General features: G+C 41.0%; 2 protein-coding genes across 2 annotated transcripts; both read left to right on the forward strand.

The window, feature by feature from the left end:
* Nucleotides 1-3184: 3184 nt before the first annotated feature.
* Nucleotides 3185-8171, forward strand: LOC308407579 (uncharacterized protein). The gene is made up of 2 exons (XM_080899341.1): nt 3185-4338; nt 4757-8171. The coding sequence occupies exon 2, from the start codon at nt 4782-4784 to the stop codon at nt 6336-6338; it is 1557 nt and encodes a 518-aa protein (XP_080755467.1). The 5' UTR covers nt 3185-4338; nt 4757-4781; the 3' UTR covers nt 6339-8171.
* A 1148-nt stretch (nt 8172-9319) lies between these two features.
* On the forward strand, nt 9320-12913 carry snrpg (small nuclear ribonucleoprotein polypeptide G). The gene is made up of 4 exons (XM_080898140.1): nt 9320-9454; nt 9628-9650; nt 10330-10454; nt 12629-12913. The coding sequence occupies exons 1-4, from the start codon at nt 9423-9425 to the stop codon at nt 12677-12679; spliced, it is 231 nt and encodes a 76-aa protein (XP_080754266.1). The 5' UTR covers nt 9320-9422; the 3' UTR covers nt 12680-12913.
* Nucleotides 12914-14244: the final 1331 nt, after the last annotated feature.

A 14244-nucleotide genomic window follows, 5' to 3' on the forward strand; every position in this document is an offset into this window, starting at 1 on the left:
TCTGGCTGTCAGTCCCCTTTCTTTGTTAAATAGATGCTTTTTGGTTTAACCAAAATCGCTCTGTACGATCAGCATCTTTAAAGCCGCGACTGATAATCTGGGTTGTAATTAGTAAGTATTACCTATGAGTAGCAAATAGAAGGTATTGTATTTCATTTTTTAGGTTGTGTTTGGGGTGTAAAGCAAAAAGACTGATTTGGTATCAATATCACTTTTAATTTCTAAATCACTGTGAAGAACGGAGGTATAGTTTGGAAATAACAACAACTGTAAAGTTAGAGTTTTATTTAAAAATCTAAACTTAGCACTGTTCAGATCTTTCCTGAACCTGAACTGTGCTAAATTAATTCAGTAGCTGCTTAAAATTGTAGTAAAGTTTATACAATTGTGATCCAGTTTTTGATGAAGATTGCAGATTGACACACTGCATCAACACTCAAAAGTCAGCCAGCTTGTCAGTTTTGGCCTGAGGGTGGAGGTTTTACCCGAAGTGTTTCAAGAGATACCTGTCAGTGTAAAATCTGTGCATAATTACAAGTGATGAAAAACATTCATTAACATCAGTTATACAGAATATTTACAATCAGTATGTTTTAATTGGAGGAAATGCCTGTGTTGGTATTGAAAGTCATTATGCTATCTGAATGCAGCTCCACATCCCTGACAATACCCTATAGAGCATTGGTAAGGTACACATACAGTGTAACGCTTTCCTGACATGCTCCATGAAACTTTATTTGTGCAACAGTGTTTTTCTTCTTTCTTTTTTCTTCTTTCTTTTTTTTTTTTAAATATGATTGTGTGCGTTACAACTCATCTACCTTCATTGCCAGTGATAATAATAGTGCAACATATGTTTGAAAGGTATGACAACACTCTTATACTTTGTGCATCTAATAGAAAGAAAATCAATCTAAGTTGGGTCATCTGCTTCACTCTTTAACCTGATTCATTCTGGACCAAAGTCTCTGTTGGAAAGTTGTGACGCCCAGCAGATGGATGCCACCGTCATCACCATAGATCACAGCAGACTGAATGGAGCAACATTGTTCACGAGTCTTAATCCATTTCGACTATAACTGGAGTTCTGAGCTACTTAATGGCATTTTATTCAGTGAAGTGCTACTGAAGACATGATGGTGAAATAGATTCTCCTTTATTTATGAAGGAACACCAGTCTTGTCCACTATTTATCAGTCATCAGATTTCCATAATCAATCTTCATCTACCACCTTGAATGTTTTTTGGAGTTTTACAGTATGCGTGTAGCCTTAAAGTCACTTTCATTCATTCAGGTGAGCCGCATGATTGTCATTACTGTGACTCCATTCTGGGTTTTGTGTTTGTTTGTTTGTTTGTTTGTTTGTTTGTTTGTTTTAATTTAAAGGTCATTCTGTTAAAAAAAATGTGATGTTAATAACTAAAGACTAACAAAATGGTTTTTTTCCATGCAGCTACAACAACAAATCCAATCTTTATTGGAACAGTACAGCCTGTTTTACAGAGTGCTTCACTAGTCAATGCTGGCTTCAGCCTTAAATGAAGACTTGTTAAATTATTACAGTCTCAGCTGTATATTCACCTTTTCTGATGATATTAAACAAACAACATGTGTGTACATGGATTGGGTTGATATATTATTTTATAGCACCATTTAAAGCACGCAATTCCAATCTGCTTCACATTTATGATGAAATCTATGTGAGGAAAAATTATACAAGCACATATAGTGATGTGAAAAAGTATTTGCTGTCTTCCTGGTTTGTTTTTTTTTGGGGGGGGGCATTCAAAATGGTTTTTGCTACAGCAGGTCATTCACCCAATCACACACACATTCATATAAACTTAACAAAAAAATTGTATATGAATGTAGTAAAAACCACTTTGACATAAAAATATTACATCATTTCATAAGAAGAACGTCATCCCAGCCATCATCAACTCAACTGTAATTGATGGAACCATGAATTCAAATTCAAATTTTTTATTTGTCACGTACACAGTCATACACAGTACGATATGTAGTGAAATGCTTGGACAACTGCTCGTGACCTAAAGAAAACAAAAAAGGAAAAGGCTATGAATAAGATAGGAAATAAATATGAAAAATTAAAAAGGGTAAATTTAACTAGGAAGGAATAAAATATAAATTAAGGTTAAAAATGAAATAACTGTACAACACAAATTAGAATGAAGGGTAAATTTAACTGGGAAGAATAAGATAAAGATAAATATATAAATTAAAGTTGAAAATAAAATAACTGTACAACAAAATACACAATACACAATATAGAACTATATAAGAATGTATGAAGAAATCTAAATATAAATAAATATATACACAGTAACAGCAGCTGTACAAGTATTAACCGGAAATGAAGAATATAGTGACCAGTGTTGTGCAAAACCAAAGTCCAGAAAGTCCAGTGTGTGTGTAAGAACCATATGTGTGGGTCAGTACTGTGTGGTGGTGTGATTGAGAGACCGTATCGCCTGCGGGAAGAAGCTCCTCCTCAGTCTCTCTGTGTTGGTCTTCAGGGAGCGGAATCGCTTTCCTGACCTCAACAGAGAGAACAGTCTGTTGTTGGGATGGCTGAGGTCCTTCATGATCTTCCTGGCCTTGGTCCAGCACCGCCTGCTGTAGATTGAGTGCAGGTCAGGGAGCTCGGAGCGGATGGTGCGCTCAGCTGACCGCACAACCCTCTGTAGAGCTCGTCTGTCCTGCATGGTGCTGTTCCCGAACCAGGTTAAGATGTTTCCCGCCAGGATGCTCTCTATGGTGCACGAGTAAAAGTTCCTGAGCACCTTGGAGGGCAGTTGGAAGTCTCTCAAGCGTCTGAGGTGGTAGAGACGCTGTCGGGCCTTTTTCACCACGGTGTTGATGTGACAGGACCATGACAGGTCCTGCGTGATGTGAACTCCGAGGTATTTGAAGCTGTCCACTCTCTCCACTGGGCACTCGTTGATGACGGGGGTCTGGTAGTTCCTCTCCTGCTTAGTGCTGAAGTCCACTATCAGCTCCTTTGTCTTACTGACGTTTAGAAGGAGGTTGTTCCTCTGGCACCAGTTCTCCAGATTCCTAATCTCCTTCAGGTAGGCCGTCTCGTTGTTATCAGAGATCAGGCCCACCACGACGGTGTCGTCTGCTGAATTCTGCTCTCTACCCGAAAGAATGAATTTCTCACCGTCTGTTCATGCCCTGAAGCTCAAGCACACTTAATAATTCAGACAAAAATTCAAAATGCACCAGCAAGTTCACCTGTGAATGACTAAAAAAAGTTTTTTGAGTGGCCTAATCAAAGTCCAGACTTAAACCTGATTGAGATGCTTTGGTGTGACTTTAAACAGGCGGCTTCTGCTCAAAAACCTTTGTGTGTGGCTGAATTGAAATGCTTATGCAAAGAAGAGTGGGACAAAATTCTTCCACAGCGATGTGAGCCACTGTTCTTGATTGTCGCTATTCCTGCCAGGGGTCGCATGTAATTACTATTTTAAATTAAGTTTGGATAGCTTTGTTCCCTTAATAAATGAAATCATCATTTAAAAACTGCATTTTATACTTACTTGGGTTGTTTCTCTAGTTTTAAAATTTTTCTTGAGTATTTCTGTGTGACAATAATTTATTTCAGCCATTCATTTTCTTCTTTTTTTCCAAGTCAGGAAAGGGGGAAGGGTCACCAGGCAAAAGGTGGAGTAATCCTCCACGAGTCGCCAGTATATCACAGGACTAAAACACACAAACAGTCAGTCATTGCATTTGTACAGCGCTTTTCGAGACCCTCAAAGCGCTTTACAATTCCACTATTCATTCACTCTCACATTCACACACTGGTGCAGGCAAGCTACAGTTGTAGCCACAGCTGCTCTGGGGCAGACTGACAGAAGTGAGGCTGCCATATCGCACCATTTGTTCTAGTTCCCATCTGTAACATGGTCGATATGAATCTGGAAACACCCTTGTTGAAAGGGGCAGAGAACATTTTTGATTTTATGTCTTTTTAATAGTTAATTAGGGGTCAGCAACTGCTGGCATTAATTTAAAAAAAATTAGTAAATTGTTTTGGTTTGAAAGTCCTTTTAATTGTAACTAGCAAGACTGTAAATGGGCTAGATAAGAGAGAGGAGAAGCATCATACCTACAGTCACTGCGCATACCTGAGAACTCAAGCTGCAAAGTGGGTAAGTGACGTGCCGGAAGTGCTAAGAAAACTTGGCTTTCAGTTTAGCAGTCATGCCAGTGTGGTTTGTGTTAAAGAATCCCATTAATAATGCAACGCACTGTCTGAATCTATTCACTCGTCAATACAGCCGCTGCACTGCTCCTGTCTGAGTGCCAAGGTAAGCTAGTTAACAAGCGCAAGTGTGCATTTCTGACGTGTTGGCGAGGCTAGCAGCGAGCTAACCTTAGCAAACACAAAGCTAGCCCGTGGTCGCAGCTGTGTTGTTGTAAGGTTTACCGTTGTAGAGGCTCAGACTTATCACTAAACTGATACCTATCGTCGCAGTCTGTGTTGTCCAAATAGAATAGAAGAATAAAACTTAGCGACCAGTAATTCAGAATGTCAACAAAAAAAGAGGAACAAGTTAAAAAGAAGGCACGTTTCCCCTCATCCTACAGAGCTTGGCTAGCTGTTGACTGCAGGCGTGGTGCCATTTAGCTTACAACCAAAACACTTCTCAGTACCTTAGCCTTTTAGATCTTGTGTCTGAGTGAATTAAAGGGTAGCTGCTAAAACCTCTTGTGTCTCCATAAAAGCCAGGAGAAAGCTTGGTGAAGGAGGATGGATGGAGTCAGCTGGAGTACTACAAGGTCCCAGGAGTCATTTGGTCGCTCCAGCTCAGCCACAGACACTCTGTCAAGGCTTGCCACCTTTATCGCTAGGGCAGAGACAAAACAGCACACACAAACCCAGAGGCAGCGTCTGCCCCAGCAGCCCACCTATCTGTGTCAAGAATGTGGTAACGCCTTTCCTTATGCCACAGATCTGTTACAACACCAGGAGTCTGAACACACACTGCCCAAGCCTCACCGGTGTCCCTCGTGTGGCCAGGAGTTCTCCCTGAGGTCATCCTTACAGCTACACAAGTGCGAGTCCACATGCTGCGAGCTTTGTCATGGGATGTCGCTATTTGGTTCCCCCTGCTCTACGTGCGTGACTCACACTTCTGATCCTGGCAGCCCCCTGGACAAGCCACTTCACCGCCAGCCTCATCACATGGACCACAGCCCATATGCGTGTGCCCCGTGTGGGAGAGGTTTCAGCCAGAAGCAGGCTCTGCTGCAGCACCAACAGGCCGGCTGCAATGAGCTGCCGTCCCTGTCCGATATAGCTGATGCCAGCAGACTCCCTGACGGCTCTTCACCTGTTTCTGAGGGGGATTCCACTCGCTCTGATTCTTCAGATACTCCAGGGCCCAGTGGCCGAGCTATCAACACGTGTCAACTCTGCTCAAGAGTCTTCCGCTCAGAAGCTGCACTGCAATGCCATGAACAGGCCAGCCATGCAGAGGAGCAAAGTGCCACCGATGGGGAGGTGAGGAAAGGAAGGAGTGCTAAGGTGGATGAAGAGCCAAGCAAGAGTTCAAAATCTCAAAAAAAGCTGCTGAGCTGTCGCTCCTGTGACATGGTTTTCAGGAGCACCTCTAAACTGTACATGCACAGAAAAGAAAAGCACAGTAGAGAGAAGAATGTCAGGAGAGAGCCGAGGCCAGTCGTCATCAAGCGGAGGAAAGCAGGCACGTATCCCTGTCAGGTCTGCGGAAAAGTCTTTGTCCACCATTTATCGCTTAGGGCACACTACAGACAGCATACAGCCTTGAGCTTGGTGGCTATCAAAAACAAAAGCAAGACTGTAGGATGTACCACCAAAGACTCATCCAAACTATCAGAAAACAGACCAAATAAAGCCAAAACCAGCCTCGCTGAGATTAAGACAGTCAGGGCTGGCCCAGGGAGACCCAGGAAAGTCATTCGACAGTTGACCAAGAAAGGTGTTTCAGGGAGATGCACAGAAGTGCCTGAAGCTCAGGAGGAGGTGGAGAGAGATTTCCCGTGCCCCTCCTGTGCAGAGGTTTTCTCTCTGCAGCAGCAGCTGAAGGAACACATGGAGCTCCACCAAACCTCCATGAAGAGGAGACAGTGCAGTGTGTGCACCACCGAGATGGACACGTGCAAATGGCCAGGCTCCAGGAGGCAGAGGCTGTACCACTGCGTGCCCTGCCAGCAGGGGTTCTCTGCACTTGACTCTTTCCTAGAACACTGTCAGGAGCACCTTCGAGTTAGGGTGGAGGAGGACAGCTTGACAGAGGGCTACACGCATCAAGCCGACAAAGCCTGACGTGTCAGTGTGAATGTCATCAGCAACCCGCCTTTTTGCCTTGAAGGGTTAGACAGAGGGGAGTGATGAAATCTCTGTGAAATTCTTGTTGAGTCACGAGTTCACTGATTGAGAATTCAGAATATATTGCTTTTGTACCCCAAACTCGGGCTTTGTTATCCAAACCATATCAACAGTTAAAAAGAATGTCTTATTAAGCTTTTATTTAGCCCTTTACCATGAATTTTATTTTCTCCTGCAAGACTCATTGAAAAGCACAGTGTGGATATCAGTTTGTCTAAGATCCATCACAGCAGCTTTTAAAGGGAGGTTTAATCAGTGTTTGTACATCTGAGAACAGGACATCTTCTCAGATGCGTCTTGCAGAGCAACCATGCATTAACAAGTTGCATTGTAGTGAAATACAACAAAGAAGAATTACACAGAATATGTGTTTATGTTGTTTAGCAGCAGCAGCCTTTAAGATGAGCCTCAGCTTTATTACAGCAAGACTGATGATATGAAATTGAACATAAAGCTAATATTTTCACTGTGAAGGACTGTTGTCTGCAAATTTTCACTCTATAATGCATTGAAAACTGTAGAAGCCAGAACAGTTTGATTTTGATTCGTTTGATCCATTCAAAGTATCCAAACCTTTAAACCCAGGAGTCCCTCTTTCAGACCAGTTGTTGTCTGTGTATCTACTTTTATACCACAGAGTGGTATAAAAACTTCCACAAATTGTCTGCTTTTCCTTTTATTTTTTCTTTTAATTAAGAATGGTAGCTTATGATCCTGGAAGATGGTCTCACCACTTGGCAGCAACTGGGCTGGTTTAATTCCAGCCAGATACACAAAGCCCCTTTGGGGTTGTATTAGGGAGGCCATAAAAAGAGCATAAAACTCTGCCAGTCAAACTTGTGGAGTCACCCACTGTGGCGATCCCTTTTGAGAAGGGAGCAGCTGAAAATGGCTGTTAATAATAACATCAGTTGTGTAAAGGTTCCTGGACCTTGGATAAACTTCCCAGCTCTTAGAGTTTGAACTGTTCATTTCTAATCGACCCCATTTTCCAAAAACAGGTTGGGATTTGCTCGCATGCTCAAAGTGGAGCTAAGCTCATCTTTGCCTCAGGGTTTTGTTTTTTGTTCTTTTGAGAAATGAGGCCATCTGCTCAACTGTGGTACATTCTGGCCAGAACACTGCCTGACAAATTGTTTGCCACTTGTCTAGTTTTTGTTATGTTTTCTGCTGTATTTTCTTACAAATTTGGCAATAATTATTCATCAATTGTGGTGTCTGAACTTGTCGTGTTGTCAGTCTTGTGTCCCGAACGTGAGTGTTAGCAGCACTACTTAGAGCACTGGGTGGAGGTTCATTTCTTTGCTCGAGAGATAAAATGCAGCCCCAGGGTCTGAATGAGATTGTAATGTGTAACACTGTTTGTTTACATGCTGTTTCCTAATATTTTATCATGGAAGAGAGATCGCAGTAATCTATACAGTGAGCAAACTTGGCTTTCATGGATAACTCTACCCGAAACAATGCCTTTCATAATGCCCCTGCTTTTTAGCTTGCATGAGCTCTGGTCGTATTTCCTAACTATGCAAACAGATGGACTGACGGCAGCCCTTCAGTGTGTCTACGATGCTCAATAAGTGCGCTTTGGTGAATAAACTTAAATCAACATGATTTTTTTTTTCTAAAGTATTTTCAACTACTGTTTTCAAAATGCGACTGTGAACATGTAGAAGATACGTTTCTAGGTTTTGAAGTTTCTACTTTTCTGAGGTCTTTTGTAAGTTGGTGTGTATGGCTCTTTGCAGATGACATAAATAAAATTTAACAGTTGTCAGATGTTTTCTTTGCATCATTTCTGCTGTTCTAATTCTGTGAATTTTCAAACTGACTGCATGCCACAGCCATACAGCAGACTGATAGTAATTAATGGATGACAGTTGAAATTAGCAAGGGCAAATTGCAAAAATTATACCATAATTTGATTTTATTCAAAGTGGTTTAAAGTTATTTCATTTCTACTCAAATATATACATTTATTTTTGATGATTTTAGCTAGTTTCTAGGTTCAGATAATATAAATCATTATTAAAATAACAGGTCGCAGCTAAAAGCTCTTCCATTTGTATTCTGAACATAGTCAACAGTATAACAACTAATGGCCATGAAGCTTACACATTACTCTTAAAGCAGGAACAGTAAAACAATGTTATAAAATGCAATAATGTACATTAGATTCATTATTAAAACAATAGTTACACTAATATGATTTTCCTCAAATTATTAAATGTATTTGTCAACAAATAATGGTTGTCATTGGGCCCACTTGGTCTTATAGCAAAACACCCCCCAAAAAACTGAACATACACTGGATTTTCCTCACCCAACCATAAATGGGGTTTACAAAGAATGGTCTAAAAAAGAGAAAACACCCAGTAAGTGAACAAAATTTCTCTGGGTGAAAATGCTTTGGCATAGTGCTTCGTCAGGCCAGACAGTAACAATAATTCAAATTACCACTGGTTACAACCAAGGTATGCAGAACAGCATCTCTGAATGCACAACACGGACAATGAAGCAGATGTGCTGCAGCACCATCAGAACTGAACGGGTGGCACTTCTGTGAGCCAAGAACAGGAAACTGACACTATGAATCAACCAGGCTCACTAAAAGTGGACATTACTGGGTTAGAAAAATGTTACCTGGTTTGATGAGTTTTGATCCCAGGCTGCAACATTTGGATGGCAGGGTCAGAATTTTGCCTAAACATCAAAGTATGAATCTATCCTGCCTTTTATCAACAGGAAAGGCTGTTTCTGGTGGTGATTTGAGGGATATACTGTGATAATTGCATTTAAATAAATGATTTGAATATTTCTTCCACTACTACCGGTATATGCATTCAAAGCTGGCCGGCTCTCCCTCCTCCTGTCCTCATGGCGGCGCTGTGAGGAAAACGCAGAAGGTCCACTATGAGAGTTCACCAATGAAGTTCCGGTTGTCGGCGCACGCTTTCCTTCCGCGGTTTCGTGAAACGAAAAGATTGCGAACGAGTGCTTCGGCGTCCAGAAAATACAGCTAAAATGAGTAAAGCACACCCACCCGAGCTGAAGAAGTAAGTCAATGATCTTTGATAAATAAACGCGCACTGGTTATTTTGTACCTGCTTCTTGTTTCCTGTATAGCAGATCTGGTACATTGTTTGTAATAGCCACAAGCTAACATTAGCTAACATGCCTGTGAAGAAACTGTGACCATGTAACCGATGCTGATGGGTTTCTTTTCCAGGTTCATGGACAAGAAGCTTTCATGTGAGTATGACTCCAAGCACAGATTCAAATGCAGCCGGAATGTTAAAAGTGAATCTGTTCCTGTCTTTCGTTGTTTTTGAGCAACAGCATGAAATATCAAAGTAAAGTTATTGAATAATTTCAGTAATTACGTTTTCATCTGGTACACTTCACAAAGCCTTCTTCGATGACCTCTGCTCCCTGTTTGTTCAGGATCTCATAACAAAGAGCAGACATGTAGTGCAGGCAATACACATGGGGAGGGGGGGAATTTATTTTAATACGCGCAGCGTGTTGTGTTGCTGGGAAGTACTGCTAGAAATGCGATGGTTAGGACAAATGTTGATATATTGTATAACTTGCACAGATCTTATAACCCCTACTGTCTTTCATTGACACTATACTATAATTGTGAGATGTCTTTATGGTCTTAAAAGTTGGAAAATAAGCTTGTTGTAACCCTCGGAATAATAAGTTCATTCCTCACACTGGGTAAGTCAAGTACCTTTCATAGATGTGGACTCAAAAGTTAGGTTATGTGATAGCATAAATATGGATGTCTTATTTTGCTGTATGTAAATATTCGTGGTAGTATGTGGACAATCTAAACTTTGAGTTTAAAGATGGATCAGTCTCAGAAATAAATGAACTGAGCAGTTTGTAAAATTCCTCATAGTGATTTATTTTTTTCTCCTTTCAGTGAAGCTGAATGGAGGCAGACATGTGCAAGGCATCCTGCGGGGGTTCGACCCTTTTATGAACCTGGTGGTGGATGACTGTCTGGAGATGGGCCCCGGAGGACAGCAGAACACAATTGGCATGGTGGTCAGTACCTTTGTCTTTCTTAATTTTCTGTATTGTCACCAAAGGCCATTAACCCATTCCTTCTGTTCATTCTTTAGTTTGTGCATCCAACCAAAGAAAAGTTGTGCGCTTAAGCACAGCACAGCATTGTTATCTTCAAGCAGTCTGCTCTCCTCTTAACTACAGCTTGCTTATTTACGAGAGAGTTCTGGTTATAATGGTGTCAGACTTCATATTTGCCACGGTCTGAACATGCTGCAAAGCACTCCCATTAAGACCCCGATCTTTCTTGATAGCTTTAGCTGTAGTATATTAACAGGATTGCCAATATTCATTTGCACGTGAACCCTTTGCATTTTGGCACACTCTGTTTCAGCAGCAGTACAAATTGAAATCTGCATGATATCATCACAAAATAAAATAAATATTTTGTACCTGATTAAAGCCCTGTTTTTCCATCATATTAGTCATTTCCATCCACCATTTGCTCTTCCTGTCATATGGAGTGCAAAGAGACTTGGTGGAGTCATTTGTATACATTTTGGTTGCATATCATGTGCTACTAGTATTTCGTCCTTTGTAACCTGGTTGTACTTGACGGTTTGGTTTTAGCTCAGCTGGTGGAACAAGTTTTAGGCCCTTATTTCACAGACATTTAGCATGTCCCCGATAACATTAACCATGACCTGAACAACGTCAGATTGTTATGCTTGTTTTATTCTTGAGTGGGAGTAGCATGAACGCAGTTCCTGCGCAATCACAGACTGCCTGCAGAGAGTGTTTGTTGTTGATGGAGTATCACAAATATGTATTACAACCTGTGCGTGGGCCACACTTGCATGTGCTGTCGTTGTTCCATCAGCCAGCCTTGGAGAAGTATAAAGTTCTCAGTACAACGAGTTGATCAAATCAAATCACTTTTATTGTCACATCACATGTGCAGGTACATTGGTACAGTACATGTGAGTGAAATTCTTGTGTGCGAGCTTCACAAGCAACAGAGTTGTGCAAAATACAATAATGTAAACAAGCAAAATACAAGAATGGCTACATCTGAAACTAATAAATATATGTACAATATATAATAGTATATGCATTTCTGGATGTGTATACTAAATATTTTTCTACGTGTGTGTGTGTGTGTATACACATATTTTACAAATTAAATAGAGTAAACAATAAATAAAATATATAAAAATATACAGAGTTGAGACATGTGCAAAACAGTGGCATTAATGTACAGTATGGAGTGCATAATGTTGAAGTTCTAGTAGTGAAGGTGAGGTGTCTATGACGTGTTCAGCAGTCTGATGGCCTGGTGGAAGAAGCTGTCTCTCATTCTGCTGGTACGGGACCGGATGCTGCAGAACCTCCTTCCTGATGGAAGTAGTCTGAACAGTTTATGGCTGGGGTGACTGGAGTCCTTGATGATCCTCCCCGCTTTCCTCAGGCACCGCTTCCTGTAGATGTCTTGGAGGGAGGGAAGTGAAGTGAACAGTGTGTTCAAAAACAACGAAAAGTGTCCACTGCAGTCACTGTCTGTACTTTTCTTTTCATGTTTGTGTCATACCCTTTCCTGCCGAACTCCACAATCGCGCCCTCCCCGTTTCTGGCCCACTTGTCAACCTGTGAGCATTTGAACAACACATATGTCTTCCACATCCAGTGACATGCTGTTGGGACTGTTTGGTGGACTGCACGATAGCACACTTGTGGAATTGTGTTCACATACCATACATTATTAGTTATACCTGCATCTGCTGCTGTTTGCTCCAGGAAATCATTTTCATTCATTTCAAAACCATCCTAACTCGGTTTGAAGCAGGAATTATACCGTCAGCAAGTCCGCTAGGGTATACTCGGGTCCCACTGTTATAAATTTCATCATGAGATGGTTAGGGCAGTTTGTGCCTGCCTGCTTTTTGTGACTGTGTGGACTCTGTGTCTGTGGATGATTTACTTTACACTAAGTACACATTCTCCCCAGGCAATGAACTACAAACAACAGGAATGAGTGCTCAGCTGTTCAGTATAATTTAGGCTTTAAAATGTCAAGAAAAGCTGTTTGCTTTACCTTCTATGAATAAGATACTAAATTCTGTTTAGATTTGGAAAGCTCAGTGCTTTATTTAAAACCTTTAGGACATTTGTCATGATGGTAGTGTGTTTACTCTGTGTGGTGTTGTTTCTCACAGGTCATCAGGGGAAACAGCATCATCATGCTGGAGGCCTTGGAGAGAGTATGAGAGCGGAGGAGGCACCTGAAGAAAATGATCCCTACATTTTGTTTTTTTTGGGTTTTTTTTTTTTTGTTGGGGTTTTTTTTTGTTTGTTTGTTTGTTTTTTACATTATTGTCCCTTTCTGGCTCCTCAGTAAGGAGACAAAGCATTTGTATTTGAATTGTGAGATGATAGATACAGTCTTTTTGTTTGGATTTTTGAAATGTGTGATCTTGTGAATAAATCAGTTTTCTTTGTAATTGGTTTTCTGCATTCAGTTTATATCACATTACCACAATACCACAAGTTATTGTTCTGTTACTGTCAACATGTTACTATAGCAACAGGCAGAGGAAGCGGCACACTAAATATGATGATAAGAGTCCAGCTGGACCGATATAAAATACTGTGGAACACCCTTATTTCTTCATATTCTCCCCGCTAAGAGACAGATCTTCTTAGAAATTTTAAGTGATTCTCTGGGCCTTCGGAAGCTAAAAGTTTTTCTTTGGAGATTGGCTGCTGCTGAGCTCATTTATACCTGCCTATTTTCAAAAGAAGGAGAAAACCAAATACATGTTGAATTTAGGTATGCACTTAGTCACTGCCTTTTACAAAAAAGTAATTTATTCCTGCTGCTTCAGAATCTACAAAGATAGCAGCCTGACAGATGTAAAAGAGTGGGGGGTTCACCAATGATGTGATGCCCAAAGAGCTGTTAACTGAATATTTGAGCCAAGATTGTGTCAAGTGTGTGCTTAAAAATTTTTGGGAAAAACAAACAAGTGAAGGATTAAAGGAGTGGCAGGCCTAAAGCGCTACAGCAGCCAAACAGTATCTGAATGTCATGTCCTTAAGAAATAAAAGAAGAATCCAGCAGAGATCTGGCACAGGTCCTTTACTCACCCATCTACTGTTCACCAAAGACTCGTCAGAAATGGTCTGAGTGGAAGAGTGGCTGTCAACAAGTCATCCTTAAGGAAGACAAACAGGCAGAAAAGGCTGAGGTATGAGTGTTCACATAATTTCCTTATGGATTATTAAAGGATTCTGATTTGACATTAGAAGTGGCTTGAAAATCAGTGGCAACAGGCCATGTGAAGTGAGTGAAATTTGATCAGTCAGTCATGGTTTGGTGTCCCCAGAGCTCAGCCAACATTAGTGAAGCAGTGTGGGATCATGTTGACAGAGAATGGGACAAAAAGGTATGGGCTCAAAATGTGGTCATAAATATTTTGTACTTGTAAAAAAGATTTGTGTGTGGACTTAGAAAAAAACCCCCTGCAAGTTACAAGTACGGATTTTTGACCCTATTTTTCTTCCCTTCATCTGATTGGTCAATGTCATGTCAATCACAAATGTAACAATCCAATCAGAGAACAGATGGGTTTGGCTGTCGAGGGGCGCTTTTTTTGAACTGCAGGTCTTTGAAGGGAATAAATGCCCTTTTACATGCCAACCCAGCGTTTTCCTTCATCACCACGAAGGAAAACAGTCTGTGGTAGTCCGAGTTTGGTGATTTTTATGTCACAGGTCTACGTGTTTAATACAGGGACTTCCACAGCCTTTTCAACAGCGCTGCGGACCGCGG

This window comes from Rhamphochromis sp. 'chilingali' (genome assembly GCF_963969265.1).
Source record: "Rhamphochromis sp. 'chilingali' genome assembly, chromosome: 12".
In the NCBI taxonomy this organism is placed as follows: domain Eukaryota; kingdom Metazoa; phylum Chordata; class Actinopteri; order Cichliformes; family Cichlidae; genus Rhamphochromis; species Rhamphochromis sp. 'chilingali'.

Coding starts and splice junctions, on each gene's coding strand:
- LOC308407579 (XM_080899341.1), top strand. CDS start 4,782: ATGGATGGAGTCAGCTGGAGTACTACAAGGTCCCAGGAGTCATTTGGT.
- snrpg (XM_080898140.1), top strand. CDS start 9,423: ATGAGTAAAGCACACCCACCCGAGCTGAAGAA. Junction 9,455..9,627: donor CACCCACCCGAGCTGAAGAA/GTAAGTCAATGA, acceptor TTTCTTTTCCAG/GTTCATGGACAAGAAGCTTT. Junction 10,455..12,628: donor AGAACACAATTGGCATGGTG/GTCAGTACCTTT, acceptor TGTTTCTCACAG/GTCATCAGGGGAAACAGCAT.